At 34.1% G+C, this 16,684-nt stretch overlaps 1 protein-coding gene across 2 annotated transcripts in view; it reads left to right on the forward strand.

The window, feature by feature from the left end:
• Positions 1-2,015: 2,015 nt before the first annotated feature.
• Positions 2,016-16,684, forward strand: part of Hk (potassium voltage-gated channel subfamily A regulatory beta subunit hyperkinetic) — a 118,161-nt gene continuing 103,492 nt past the window's right edge. Inside the window, exons 1-4 of one of the 2 annotated variants that reach the window (XM_036366138.2) lie at positions 2,016-2,890; positions 7,291-7,388; positions 7,674-8,072; positions 8,414-8,634. In XM_036366138.2, the coding sequence (XP_036222031.1) occupies positions 2,725-2,890; positions 7,291-7,388; positions 7,674-8,072; positions 8,414-8,634 (884 nt within the window). In that variant the 5' untranslated portion in view covers positions 2,016-2,724. The remainder of the gene's footprint in view (positions 2,891-7,290; positions 7,389-7,673; positions 8,073-8,413; positions 8,635-16,684) is intronic. The other variant, XM_014248258.3, reaches the window with a different exon arrangement.

The following is a 16,684-nucleotide window of genomic DNA, read 5'->3' on the forward strand; positions in this document are numbered from 1 at the left end:
GTGGTTGTTTCATTTATTTGCAAATAGCTTCTATACACAAACTCATGTGCAAATGGTATGCCCTCGCGTATACGCAACATATACGCTATATAATTGTTTTTATTCGTAGAAATTTCTTGCGCTACTTTTCAACATTTCTTAGCTCAAACGGTTATGTTTTTTGTATAAAAAATATTTTATGGTGTGGTGACATACCTTTCTTACTACCATCTTAAGTTTTTCTGAGAACAAGCGAAGCCAAACCATTTTGACAGCTGCTGTCACAGGTCTAACTCTGTTATTGTGCATTTCCGTCTTTGAATATGGCAAGAGCCATATAGGAAATTATTTTTGAATGTGCATATAAAGGCAGTAGTGTATATTTACAAGGCTTGTGGATAGGTTTTGCCATAGATTAAGCAAGGTAGTAGGGCACGTGGGTTTTTAAGGTATGTGAGAGGAAATCAAATGTATCGATTTGACGTCGTTCGCAAAAATTAAGGGTTGATTATAATTTTTATCAGCAAATTAGGTTCAGGGTTGCTAGAAGCCATCGCTTTAAACTACATCTGGCCAGATGAACACCAGCTTTCAGCGCATTATTGTCCGGTTGTGTAAGAAAAGAGGTACAATATTAGGCTCGATGGTCTTCATAAGGCACAGTCACAGTAGTCATATGCCAGAAATACTGTTAAAAAAATGTTAATAGTTCCAAACAATTTTCTGATTTTTGTTTTTGAAAACAAGGAAAACCGTTAACTTCGGCTGCACCGGGGCTATAATACCCTCAACAGGTTCAAGTTTTCCTTACAAGAACTTGAGTTTGGTTCAGTTTGTATGGTAGCTTATACTAAAGTGTTCCGATCGGAACAATTTTTTCGAATAATGTACCGTTGATTATAATGGTCCAGTTGTGATAGTGGTCCCATATCGCCAGTTCGGACAAATGAACAGCTTCTTGAGAAGGAGAGGACGTGTGAAAAATTACAGATCGATATCTCAAAAATTAAGGGACTAGTGTACGTAGACGGATATGAATAAATCGACTCAGCTCATCACGATGATCACTTACATACTTGTATATACATGTTTTATGGGGTATCCGACGTTTTCTTCTGAGTTTACCCTGTTTGGTTAAATATTTTTTTTGCTAAAAAGAGTCAAGAGTATGGATATACTGAAGGGACTCCTGTCTACATACTTTGAAAGCTATGTTTTTCCAAGAACATGTGCTGCGATTCCGTATTGTAAGTGTGATCGTTTGGCTTGAAATCCTCAACAATTTTCTTTAACGGATAATATTGGCTGTGGTAAGGAAGACGTAATTAAAGATTTTATGAAAACAGCCGAACCTTTTCAGACAGAGCACAGAAATTTCACAAAAACATCGAAATTCGACTCCTCGATAGCTTTATATTGGGAAAAAACTTAACAATATCCCTGTATCATACTTTAAAAGTCCGTGTAAAAGGCCCAATTAAGTTAATTTAATTAGTCAATACAAGTAAATGATGGATTAGGTATTATAGGTGCTACATACAGGTTTCTTAAAACTGGGTATTCACTAATCAGCTGTCTGAAACTTCTGATTAAACCTTAACACTCATATGGCTGGAACATTATCGCGCAGTCGAAGACTGTTAGCACCTAATTTTCATTATCTGTCTTTGAATCACCAAGCACCATTACAAAAAAGTGTTATTATTAAAACCTTTCTGGGAAAGAGCTTACAGAATCTGTATGCAATGTTCTACGATATACTAGAAATTATAAGTTTTCGCCATTAAATCACAGAAATTGCACACTGTGCTTATACATACAAGTACATTCGTCCCACTACTCATTTACTTATGTACATATGTACATATATACATATGTGCACACTTGCACAAAAATATAACGGTTGATAAAAATAGCGTAGCAAGAATACTCGGCATAGCTAATCAAACAGGTCAGTAATTGACACATGTGCGGCCAGCACACACTGCCGGGAAATGCCGGCACATTCACCGGCGCTAATCTAGCGAAAAAGCGTCACGACTGTCGAATGCGGTGGATTGAACGTTTCGTTTAACGGTGTGCAAACGCGGCTGCTAGCCAACCAAGCACATAAGTAGACACACTGAGTGGGTCAAAAAGCCAGTATGTGACCGAGTGTTGTCCCACTATCTAACTGAGAGTGGTGAATGCGCGTCGCCGTCGCGTATTTTAGCCGCTATATTTCGTTGTGACTGTATGGCTGCAAGCACGCCTTGCGCCAACTCGACAGCTGAGCGCTGACTCGGCGAGGGAAATACAAGAGCCGGCTGTGCTAACGGCTCATTATAGTTGCAATTGCATGTGACGGTGTTTATAATTACAGTTATTGCAAACAGAGGAATGCGAGAATAGAAGACGGTCAGCGTTGTTGGTCACTTTGTTTGCTTTCCTGCCGCGTAAAGGCTGCGTGCTGCATGCCGCTAACAAACTATATTGTTTTTATGTTTTGGTTTTAGAATAACGGTTAAATATTGATGAAACAAATTGTGCTTACAAAACGGGACCGATAAAAATAAATATTTGTAGTGCGTGTTTGAGAGTGTGACATGCAAAATGCTCGTAAAAATATAAAAAATATTTGTTTCACCTTTTAATAGTGTTTTTAAATCTGAAAGGTTAATGTGACCACGTGCCAATTTTCACTAGTGTGTGTGTGCTTGGTATGACATATTTTTGAGAATTAAAAAAAAAAATTTGATGTGAAACATGGTGCCACCACCGAACTTATCCAAATATCTAATGAATGTGCGCTCGTCTCAACGTAAATTTCCGCAAGGCACACCGCCGTCACCACCAAACCCACAACAACAACAACAACATAAATATCAAAAACAACAATCAGTGCATAATCAACAACGCAATATATATGATTGTAAGTAGCGGGGTCGCTATTAAATCGCCTAAGAGAAGATATTACGGTTTTAGTAAAAATTTAATACAAATAAGTTGAATGAACTGACTCTCTCGATTTTTAATACCTTAACTAAAAGTAAGAGAAAAAAAAGTTAACTTTGGCTGCACCGAAGCTATTATACCTTTCTCAAGTGCATAGCATACTCTTATCTTGACTTTAATCGGTTAGATTGTGTGGCTGATATATGCAGTATTAGGCTGATTTGAAAAACATATTCAGAGATTATGGCGCTGTCTCGTCGAATAATCTTAGCCTAATTTCGTAAATATATCTTGTCAAAATAAAAAAGTGGTTCATTCAGGGACTTCATTTTGTCCGATCAGTTTGTATGACAGCTATATTCTATAGTGATCCGATAACAGCAGTTTCGACATATAATCAGCTTCTTTTGGAGAAAAGAACGTGTGCAAAAACACTAAGGGACCACATGTTCACATGTCTAAAAGAAATACTCTATATACCTATACACAAAATTTCTATATTTGGTTTATTTCGGTGTTAGCTAGTGCTATGACCCATCAAGTTATATTAAATAATTTAAATAATACACGAAATATGATTGTCATTAATTTAAAAAGTGATAATGTTATACACCACACCACATATCAGCATTAATATTTATATCTAATTTTTATCATACCGTTGAATAAAAAGTTTTAATAACTCTATTAAAATTAATGCTTCAGACGTGTTTTCTTAAGTGAGTTATCGCCCTTTTAGTAGTGAGTTGTGGGCGGGGTTATCACCTAATTTCAACCCCTTTTAAGCAAGTTTGGTTGATATAGCCTTACTGGTATATGTAAAGCAAGGAGTTTGGTGTAGTCAGAGACATGAAAAAATTACAATTAAAAAATTTTTTTTTGTCAGTAAATTATATTACTTTACTTCACTGGGGAGAAATTAAAAAAAAATCATAATTTTTAAATAAATGGCTGTTTGTGTTGATACAGTTTCAACCGAAGCTGCTTGCGGTGGCCATAACTAATCCTTGAAGATTCTTTTTTTTTTAATTGGTAAAATTGCGGTCTCTGGAATATGCTTTCCAGATTTTTGGGAAAAACCAACAGTTAATTGTTTATAAAAATTTGAAAGTAAAACAAAAAACCTTTGATCTGGCACTAGTTTCTCATGTTTCAAACTGCAGTTTCTGTATAAATTTCAATGAAATCCGTAGAGCTGTTTTCGGGCTGCAGTGGTCACCAGTTCAGTTGCTGTTACCTGCTACGTTTCAGAGTGCCCGAGAACCCTTTGCTAATTATCGAATAACTCAAAAAGTACTAAACGGAGTTACTTAGAATTTTCATTGAAGGTATTATACATTCTTTAGGAAAATACAAAAGAAAAGCAGATTTTTTCTGACCGCCCTGTTTTAAAAAGTTGTACGGACCCGGAGTTCAACTGATCCGTAATCCCTGATCATTTGCATTTCTCATGTCTCAACTCTATACCAATCTCGATTAGTTTGAGCTGTTACAAGCAACCGTATGCCACATGCCGCTAGACTATAAAAATTAACAGATATTTATAAAGTGTTAAATTTTTCAATTCCAAACAGACTGCCTTATTTAAGTATTGATGAATTTATTATAATCTTAAGAGTGACATAAATTATAGAAGCTAATTTAAGATAATGTTTATTATACATCGGCCTGTTTTATGCTCTTATTTGTAGTTTTAAATCTCATTTTTGGAATAAAGCGTGCAGATATAAATACAAGTATTACCCTATGTTATATGTATTTGAAATCCTCATGTGATCAGGTTTTAATGATTATCCATTAATTACGCAATTACTACTTATATGTTATACTCTACTCTTTTATCAAGAAGCGTATGAAATTCCAGGCTGGCGTGGGTTGCAACTTACTGCAGTCACGTTCGATTGACCACAAAATTTGCATGCATGCTCGATAAATATAGACGATATCTAGGGCTTAACTATATACATACATATGCATAGCAAAACACATAGAGTTATTTGTATGTATGTATACAAAAAGCTTTATAACGCTTGCTCTAACCCTAGAGGCCAACTAAATGCAATTAATTGCGACGTCTCTGGGGTAACAGTAAATGACAGTGTATGTGTATGTGTGTGCGAGTTGATATTTTTTGCCTTTTGTTCAGGCATAATTTATGAATGTCCAACTCTTGACGTTTATTTCATATTTATTTGATTTAATTTTTAATCCGACGCTAATTGATTCTATCATCAAAGCAAAATTAATTATTTGTAGCGAATAGCGGTCAAAATGCAAATGTAGAATAACTTCCGGTAGTTTATGTGAGGATGTACTACACATTTACATATATAGTACATGCTGTATTAGGGAATGAAATATTTGGTCCTTTTTGAGCTGCTCATTATAATATGTTAAAGGGGTGATGATATGATTATTATAACTAATATAAACTTGATTTCACAATTCGCAAAATGGATTAATTTGTGTTTTAATTTATGAGTTATACATTTTCAATACATTCTATATACAATATGTGTATGACCACTTATATTCTTTCGTTCCCACCTTTTTGATAGTTTTGTGTGAGCTCTACTTTTTTATACAAAAACAAGAGAAAACGTTAATTTCTGTAGCACCGAAGCTATATTGCCCTTCAAAATTACAAAAGTTTCCTTACAATATCTGATTCCGATCGTTCAGTTTGTATGACAGCTATATGCTATAGTGATCAGATCTGAAAAATGTCTTCGGATATTGCATTATTGCTTTAGATAATAATACATGAAAATAAAAAACGAAATAATAAAAATAAAAAAGTTTTCTATACAGTTAGTATACGTGAACTTGTCCCTCAATTTTAGAGATATCAATCTCAAATTTTGCGCATGTCTCTTACCATCTTGTTGTACACTTATCGAAGTCGCCGATATCGAACAACTATTGCCTGAAGCTGCCGTACAAACTTAAGACTTTGTGTGCAAAACTTTTTGTTATGATCTTTTTATACCCTCTTATGCTATAAAAGATGCACCTGATAAGGTTAATATAGCTTCGGCGAAGTTGAAGTTAACGTTTTTTTTTGTTCTTAGTAATTAGGACTAGCGAACATATCTGTAAAACTAAACTTATATATCCTTTTTAATATACCCATTTCGACATGAATTGCTAACCCCTAATTTAATCTCACTCAGCTCAAAATTCATTTTTCAACGCTTTGATAACATCAAATTAACGTTCGTTCGTTCGAATAAACTTATTCGAGCAAACGATCCACACTGAGGTTTATGTCGAGAGTTCTGAAGCTCTGACACCCCAAACGGGTATATTTATTGACTTGGGAACCTTAAGTGGCGCAAGAATTTTGAGTTGAAGCGTTGTCTCGGTAAAATTTTTATAAAAAACTTACGAGTTCGCCATTCCACAACTTTGTATATATTTTATGTGTATTCGTTGGAATAAAAAATAATTCCGAATTTTCCAAAGAGAGTAGAGAGAGGGGCTTTTAACCCAAAATTGCGTTTCAAAGGAACTTCCGCGAGGGAACTTATGTCAGGCCATAAGACATAACTATCTATATAAATAACTGCAACTTTATTGGAATACCTGTGGATTTTCATAATGCAAAATCAATTTGGTCATTTTAAAATAAAGTACAAGTTTCCTAAATTTACTGCATAAAGTATGAATGAATAAAACTCTTAAAAAATCGTGTTTGCTATTTATCTCTTTTCACATAGAACCCGTTAATATGATGTATATAGAGAAAGATTATTGGACTTTTCGAAAATTATTGTTCAAGATTGAAAATGTTTTTTTTTGCCAATTTTGTTTTAATTTCGCTTTTTAATTTAAATTTAAGGGTGAAATTATTATACATTCCACACATGACATTATTATGGGGTGATTTAAAATACCTTTAAGTATTTCTGTTTAGTATGAAGTATTTTATGCGCCTACTAGCGTAAATATAGAGTAATAGGACTTTTAATACAAAAATATTTAATTTTTTCGATTTTTTCATCCATTATTTTAGCATTTAATAAAAACTTGTATGTTTATTATGTTAAATTAATATTAAATTTAAAATAATATACTAATCTTTAAGGTTCATTTAATAACCTTCATTAATAAACCTTTTTGTCGCACGATAAAATCGATTTTTTTAAAATCGATAATATATCTTTGCCTATTTTGAAACTTTTGTGAAGTAAAAAGCATGTCTGACTTTCCAATCCTTTGTCTTGAATGCATTTGCATGTACATTTTAAATAAAAGCATTTCGTTTTACGTTTCCATTATGTGAATGATGTTTGCGAAAAGCAAAAAAAAAATGCAATCTAGAAATTCGTTTAGTTAAATTTGATCGATACAAACTTGATTGTAATTGAATTGCAGACAGCAAAACATCGCAAACGGACGAGGAGAAGCAACGCGACCGACAGCGCAGCGAACGTGAAGCGAAGAAAGAAGAACAGGACGCCATCAATTACAAAGTGAGTAAAGCCCACACACACACACTCATATATATATATATATATATACCATGTATACAAACAAATATACTCAGAACGCAAGACAAAATCACAAGATGAAAGAAAATGTACAAAAAAGACACATCAACTGTCGCAATTTCATTTTAGTTTAAGTTTTTAATGAATGATTTATTTTCACCAGCAGATAGACAGACACGGCACACAAATCACATACGCACTCACTGACTTACTTATCAATAGCTAAAAATTTACGAGTCTCGTTTCTCTCTTGCCTTTCTTTTACAGCGCGACAAGGAGGCACGTGAGGCGCGTTTGCTCGACCTGGAAATACGCCGGCAACAGAAGCGTGAGGAGCATAAGCAACAACATCAGTTGCACCAACAACAGCAGCAGTCACAGGCAGGCACGAGCGAGAAGAGTCCACCCACAACATCGGGCCAGTCGCAACAACAACAACAACAGCAACAACAGCAGCAACAACAGCAGCAGCAGCAGCAAGAGCAACAGCAACAACAACAGCACGTGACTGGTGCTGGCAGCAGCAGTAGCGGCACGACCACAGCGCCTCGCATACAAACGCCACCAGATCGTTCGTGTCCGCCGGCGTTTCGCAGTCGATCCATCGAGCGTGAGCTACACTACGAGCGCAAAAGGTATTCGGCACCGGAAACAGCCGAAATCAAGGTGAGTGCGAGTGCGATAATGTAAATGTGTGTGCAAGCGTTTGCTTGAACGTGATTGCTATTTCCGTTTGTTCAGCGCCCAATTTGGACAGCTCATTAAAACGTCAACTGCGGTATTCTTGTTTTTTGTTTTTATTCATCCTTCGCGTGCGGCTTCTTTCACGCCTCATCACAGTCGTTTGCTTTTTAATTTGCTTCGACAGCGAAAACAATATATTTCTCAATTTAATTTCTTCTCCTTTCATCGTGTGTCCGTATTGCGTTAAATTCGCATCTTCGTTAAGCTTATTTCAGCTTTTTAAATATTTTTCTTATTATCCGTTTTGCACGAATTTCTTGCAGGAGGGTGTAAGCACGACACCATCACCGCAGGCTATAACTGGACCGCCGCCAGCCACACATCATTCGGTGGTGGCGGGCCCTCCGGCAACAGCAGCAGCTGCTACAGCTGCTATAATACCCATATTACCGCTTGGAGTTGCCACCTTGCGTGATGACTCCACGGAATCCGAGCAATCCGTGACGTGTACGCAGGCCCAGCCAGATGCGTATCATCGCATTATGTAAGTGAAAAAAGCATTTTGTTTTATCTTTATATATTCCTGCAAAGAGATTCAAGTGAATTTAATGCGGAAATTAAAAAAAAAAATCATTACCTTAACGGAAGTGGATAAAAAGTTAAAAATATGCATGCGACAGAAAGTTGTGGAAAATTATTATGTGAAGTATTTCAAATAAACATTAAATTGTGAGTTCTTCTTAGAAGCATACATCTCTACATATGTGCAATTTGCTTGACTATGTGTCGTTGAGAATATGTCCACCATTATATTATAAAAAGTTTGGAAATTCACAAATATCGCAGGAAATACGAGTATAGTTATAGTCAAAGCAATATTTATTGTTGAAATATATAAACATAATACGCTATTAAGCCGCTCAATTCTACTAAAGAGATTTATATTTAAATTACGCATAAGATAAAGTGCTAAATTTGGTGCGTCAAAACGAATAAAAAAGTCAAATTTTACGAGCGACGTTTAAAATATATTCTATTTTTAAACTGCTTAGAACTGTAAATGGTTTGAGAGGAGCGTTACAACATAAATACCTTTTTACTGATAAGATAAATAGCAATAAGAAAATTATTGCGATAGGGATACTCAACTAAAGGCTATTAAAGGACTTATACATATAGAAAAACATTTGAGAAAGGTTGCTATGTATATCAACTTTTTACGCGATAAATATTGAAAATTATAAAGATATGGATACCAGAATAAACATAATTAAAAAGGTAGCAATCTCGTAAGGGCAAAACTCCTTCCTTATGTAGCCTCCGCTTTATTTATTTACTTTTTTATTTTACTTTGGAACTTAATAAAAAATCCAACACATTCCAACTTATATTTAAAATAAAACTTTCGAAACAATTAAAACTGTTATTTATAAAAACAATTTTTAAGCGGTTTGTGTATGTGGTATGTGTTTTGATTGTGTTGTGGTTACGATAACTTTCGGTCAATCACTTCTTTCATTGAAGTTTATGTTTTTGTCGTTTTTTTGTGTTTCCCTTGATTAAAACTTTTCGATTAAAAAACTATGTATCTAGCCTTATATATTTTCAGTTTAGTTCACATCTAGTAAAGGTGGATATTTATAGTAACATTTTGATCAAGTTCCTAAAATGTCGGTTTTTCTGTAACCAGGTTGTTCGGTTTGTTACTGAAGATACGATAATAAAGGTAGTAAATTTTATATCCGAATATATGCGGTTATCTAAACCTCTTACAATTTGATTAAGTTTGCAGTTTCATATGCTACCAAATCAAATATCTTTGCAATTTTTTATAGACATAAAACAAAAAAAAAAGCCACAAAAGGAAAAGGAAGAAAACCCCAAAAAAAAAAGAAATGAAGAGCTAAGTTCGGGTATTAACGAATATTTCATACTCTTGCAACTTGCAAGGATCAAAGTAGGGGGAGTTCCTTCTATATCAAGGATATGAAGTGAACCAAGGTCTACGTAGAGCGTATTGGGGGTAGTAAAGGTCTAAAGGATATTGAAGAACATATTTCGAAGCAATTTTATAAATATATAACTTATACACTGACCGACATATTCAGTATAAGGTTTGTCAGAAAAACGAAAGTAATTATTTGTACCGTATATTATATTAGGTATATGAGAGTAAGGGCTTGAAGAATAGTAGTCCAGTTTTGAAAATTTTTGGTTTATCGCGTTTTTAGTAGTTTTTAACAAAACCGTAACATGAGGAGTAGGGGGTTATGATCCCATTTCATACATTTTCTTCAACGTCGGAGGAGATGCCAAAAATATTTATCCTGAGCGAATTTGGTTATTATAGCTTGGATGGTTTAAGAGATGTGAACATTAAACCTATTAGAGGGACACGCTCACTTTTTCAAAATTTTTCAAGTCACAAATGCTTTTCCTTGTTGCGATTAATCGTAACAAATTATAGTTTAATATCTTAATTTGGTGCTTAGTTCTAGCACTTTATAGGTTTTTTTATGATTTGTTAAATAAAAGGGCCACCTACCAATCTCAATTTTGTTTCAGTTCAAAATTTCTTCGAAAATAATATGCCATCTCAGTCGGTCAGTATTATTAATACTATTTGTTTGTATGTACATCTACTTGTAGTACTATTTCATAACTGTAAAAACATATAAAAATAAACACTTATGCTCGCATTTATATATAATACTTGTATATGTTAGTAGGTATAGTATAATTTACCGAAACAAATACGTTCCACTCTTGCTTATTTGAGGTCAAAAAGGGAAACATTTTGCAATTATCTGCTCACTGCTGCGTGAAGTGGCCACCAGAGGCCAACATTGCAGAACTAATGAAATAATCGATTTTTGATTTCGTGCAGCACGCATAAACACACACATATGCACGCAAACAGAAATGGCACAAGCATATCGATTTTGTGAATGAGTGTGTGTGCGTGCGGAAACTTCTATTTTATTTTTTATTTTACCATTTCTTTCAATTATATATTGGATTGTAGGGAAACTGGCGCTGTTTGGCAAAAAGGGTGGCAACTCGCAACCACTTACATACATTTGTGTGCGCTCGCATACCCCAACGGCTAGTAGCAATGTGGCAAATGTAAATTGTATTGCATTTTAAATGCAATCAGGTTGCCAGATCGTGTTATAGGGTGGGACGACTTGCGTTAGGACCAACGCTTGCTCGACTGCACGCAGCACAGTTGAGTGATTTTGGGGGAAAGGTTTGCTAGTTTGACGATACTATGTTGCTTGGTTAGCCTTTTCGCTGTTGCTGTAGTTGTTGTTGTTAATTTTGTTGTTGCTGTTACGATTCCCTTCGTTACCCACACAAGAGTACACAGAAATAAGCGTAACTTACTGGCATAGCGAAAAAATCACTTCAGCATTCGGGCTTTCACATACACACTCACAAGTATATTTGCACACAAACATGTTCACATACATAGATACATATGTACATATGAAAGTTATGCATTTGTTTGGTTTTTGCTGGAAGGCGCTTCCCGCCAACCGAGTAGTTTACGCGTCGGAGTCTTACGTAAGTGCCTGTTACAAATGGCGAGTCGTTGGGTGGAAAACGAAAAGCGTAAAGCGCAATAAGAATTGCATGTGCTCTTGCACTTTGCTGCCGCGTACTCGCTTAACTCAGTTTATTATTGTTGGCATATTTGCTTTTTACCGCTATGCCATTAGTATACTGCTACCATGTTGGTTTGTGTGAAGGACAATGTCAAGAGCTCACACCTCGAACTCATTGCGGAATTTGATTTAACGGTATATGCGGACTTTTATTTCGTTTCTGCTATGATTTTATATTCTCAACGACTCTGGCTTTCTAAAAGAATTCGATAAGAATAATATTATTGTCATGATTCAATAGGGAACGCAACAGTTAATCTTAATACAAACAAATTTTATTAGTTCGCTTGGACTTTTTACGAATTGCATGCACTTGAAAAAAACGTTTCTTACAGAAGACCTTCGGATATTGTAAAATCGTTTTTCTTTTAATAAAGAAATATATATAAACATATACCTTGAGAATTCCCAAATGATTATGGCAACTGATCTTCTAAAGTTGTCGATTTGTGATTGATTTTGGACAGTATTCACAAAATTCGTTTTGGAGTGAATTCACAATACTATCGATATACACTGGTCCTGAATGGAGCATCATTGCCAAAAATTTAATTAAGTTCATCGATGCACTGTTGCTATGTTAATCGACGTTGTAAAAAATAATCGCGATGTTCGATGAATTTCCATTTTTTGGCCGAGATGAATATTTTAAGTTATTGTAAATAACACAAATATCTGAGTATGTGTAACATCAAAAATGTAAATATTTGATATTTATAAAAAGGCAATCAACGTACTTTAAGTGAAACAATTTAGGATAGGGGAGAGAAATAATGGCAAATAAAATAATGCCTATCCTCAATTTTGCCAATGGTTAATTTATAATTCGGTCTCTAGATGTATGTATATTAGGGTGACCGTTATTTCCCATTTGATTTTTTGTTTTTTTTTTTGTGCTAACGGCATCTTAAGTTTCAGTTTCTGCCCTAAAAAGAGGATACAACGTAAACAAACTATATATATTCTCAATTTAAAAGGTACATGATAAATAATTTTTTTTCCCATATATTTAATTTGGAATTTTTTTATCTTTTGCAATAAACATTTTATCTCCTTAGCAAATAAACCTACTGCTTTGAAAAAGTGATATTCTAATATATGTGATATTCTCTACAAAATGATTTTTTGTCATAAAGACCTTCCTTTTAATTAGTTAAATTTAATTAAAGTGCATCAAATTTTCAGTATTCAGGAAGTACACCATGTCATATGAGCAACACATAATTGATAAATCACTGGTATGAATGCTCAGGTCCTTTGAGCTAAAACATTTAAAGTAATGTTTTCATGAAAAAACGTTTTGACCTTTTTCACTAAAATTTCTTTTGTAGAGCGGAAAATTGAAATAGAATATCATATACATGTGAAATTCGAACAACTATGGCGACATGTCATCGTAATTTTTCATCGACTACGACCTAAGTGTAAGGTCTGAGAATGGCACAGAAACACTTTCAGATTGCTTACAAACGTGGTCAAAGCAAACTGCGAGTTCGATTCGACTCAATTTTTGTTATTATTTGCCCATGAGAATGTACTACACGAAAGAAAATATATAATTACTTATCAGACCACCATCGTAATTAGGCGTTTGCTATTGTTTTCGACAACAATTTACATAAAAATTTCTTAAAAACATTAATTTCTTAAAGATAATTAATGTATATGTTAACTTGTTATCTTAATAGTTATAAAGTACCAATACCGTGCCAAAAATTTTGCGTTCTTTCTTCCTGGCCAATTTCATTTGGGACATGATAAAGGATTTACACGCAGAAGTTTAAAATTTGCTTCCAAATGGCATCAGCTATTAGAAAAAACATTATTTTAATATAGTAAGTAAAGATTGGTACACCATAAGATAATGGCTAAGATATATATAAAAGTGGAGATCATAGTTAACACATAAAAAATGATTAAGACATAGACGAAAGTGAAGATCATAGTTAACAATGGTTCCAGAAATTTAACAAACAAATATATAGTTATCTTAAAATATTTCTATTATTAGGCAACCGATTAAGTTATTTGTAATTCACCATGCTTGAACTCACCACATCAAAATACACTAAATCACGACATCACTAAACCTAAATTAAATTTGTATAACTTACCATATACTAACATACCAGAAACCGTTTCCACGATAACCGTTTCCACGTAATTAAAGCGAATTCCTGAAAAAGAACTGTCAACTTCGCAATAATCGAGAAAAAATAGTTAAGCAATATTTTATTCAATCTTGCTATTATAAGATCACCGCCTGAAATTCGGTATTTGAAATTTACCATACTTGAACTCACCAAATCGAAATTCCCCACACCTAAATTAAACATGTAGAACTTAACACATACTAACTTACCATATACCACGATAGCCGGTTCCACATTCCACCGAAAAGAACTATTAGCTCCGCAATATTCGACAGAAATAGTTGAGTAATATTTAATGTGGTAAGAACAGCAACAACCACCAGATATCACAATTTGAAAATCAATAAAGCGATAATCGAACTTAGCAATCGAAATTTCATATTAGGGAAAAAAAAGAATGTACGTATGTTTATTAAAAATACTTACTAGATTATATCCAACATATTTGTATATTATTTATTATTTTCGACCGTGACCGAATTCAGAGTTGCTCATAACCTTGAAGTCATTTTAGTGACTTATATTGAGCATCAAATAGTGATTACATCAACATTAAAAGAGGTTAAAAAATATATTTTTTTTTTATTGAAAAACCAATTCCCAATACAAAAAGAAGACTTAAAATGGTTGAATATTTCTATGATTTCTTTTCATTCCAAATTAAAGCAAATATTCCACAATTTGTTTTTATCCGCGTACAAATGTTTTCACAACAACATACAACTTTACATGGAAAAGTGCGGAATTAGTGTTGTAAAAGGTTAATGGTTTGCATGTTGAGGCCAAACCTTATCAACTTTTACCCTGCTTTCATCGTTTTCGCTGCACTATTCATACCTGTTTTCCTTTTGGTACTCACAACAACAATAACACAATAGTCTGACATATAAATGAAAAACAACAAAGTTGCGGTAAACAAAAGCTGTTGCAGTGTCACAAACTACGTCACAGCTCAGCAGCATAACGGTGAAATGCAATTTCAAGCACAAACACGCACACATTTCAACATCTCATACATACACTTGGATTGCAGACAGACGTAGCATACATTTGTGCGCTGTCAACGAGCTTCGCTTTGTTTTCATTCACTTTTGCGGGGGCTGTCATTAAGCGAACATTACAAGTGCCTTGAATGCGAACTATTCATAATAGAATGGAATTGAGTAGGAAAATACAAATTAAAAAGGCTAACATATTTCTAAGATAAATGAAAAGTTAAAGACAACATTAAAAGTGTTATCGAAGCTCATAATGACATTAGGAAAAATCAGGCTCACATCGCAGCGTAAATAGTTGAAAGCTGGCAGGTTTAAGAATTGTCAGTTGCAACTCAATTCCCATAAAAATTCACATTACATTCTTATGTATATTGCTTTTTTGAGAAATTCTTGTGGTAGTTGGCGCATACGCTGTTCCTCTGTCAATGCGGCTGTTAAGTTAAAAAATGTCGTAAAAGAGCTTGTAACTTGGAATGCCTGAGCTTTTTATGCGTCGCAGCTGCGCAAGCTGCGGTTTCGGAGCCTCTCATATGCCTCTGGATAAACAGTTTTCGACTTTTGCTCAGCACTGCATATTAGCTTCACTCAGAGAGAAAAAATGCGGAATGAGGAGTAACGACAGTAGCAGTGAGAAAGTTAGAGAGTTAAAGAGATGAATGAAAGGAGTAAGAAAAGTTAGTATAAAAGCTTCTAGGAAGCTTTTAAAAACCATATGCAGAATTTGTTATCGAATATCAACGATATTTTGATTGAAATAGTTTTAGACTACAATTATAATTTTTAATCTTTTGGAAAAAAGTCTTGCAACAGTAAATTTTATCAATTGTTTAAAACCTGTGAGGGTATATTTATACTTTACGGATGCACGGTAAATTTTTGAGAAAAAAATTTAGATATTTTTCGAGATAAAAGCGAGTTCCGACGGCGCTAAAAAAAGTTCCCACATTGCTGCAGTGATTCCGGTCATCTCCGTGGATTAAGCCTAAGCAAATTATCTACTAGAAGATAGTGTCGCAACAATGACCTAAAATTTGATAGTGAACGGATCATTCCTTTCCGAGTAATCACTTAAGCAAATTAAAAAAAATTTTGCTTTGATATATATATATATATATATATATATTATATACATATAAATTGGTGGAGCTGATTGAATGGAGCCACATATTGAAGTCTGTAACTCAAAAACTAAATCGATATCGCATTAAGTATATTGTTTTTAAAGGTATAACGTATCGTAATGTGGAACTTTTTTACTCCTTACAGGGTAAAAAACTTAAATTTACGGCCAACCTTCTATTCAAAAAAAAATTAACTAAATTTTTAAAATATTTTCTTCTGGTAAAATAAATGATCAGCATGACGAGCTGAGTCGATTTCGCTATGTCTGCCTGACCGTCTGTCTGTATATAGGCGAAATAGTCTCTCAGTTTTTGAAATATCGACCCGAAATTTTGCGTGGGCACTTTTTTCCTCAAGAAGCTGCTCAGTTTTCGGAACCGCCGATATCGGATCACTATAGCATATAGCTGCAATATAAGCTGAGCGATCGGAATTAAGTGCTTGCATGAAAAGCTTTTTTATTTGACGAGGTTTCTTCACCAAATTTGGCAGGAATTATTACCCAAGGCTACAATCTCTAAAGAAATTGTTCTGATCAGAACACTATATATATATATATATATAACCGCTAAAGAAGCTGCCTTTGGCATTTGTGATTGATTTGATATCTGCGGTGCAACCAAAATTTACGTGTTTTCTTGTTTACTCTATAT

The sequence above is a fragment of the Bactrocera oleae genome, chromosome 5 (genome assembly GCF_042242935.1).
Source record: "Bactrocera oleae isolate idBacOlea1 chromosome 5, idBacOlea1, whole genome shotgun sequence".
Lineage (NCBI taxonomy): Eukaryota > Metazoa > Arthropoda > Insecta > Diptera > Tephritidae > Bactrocera > Bactrocera oleae.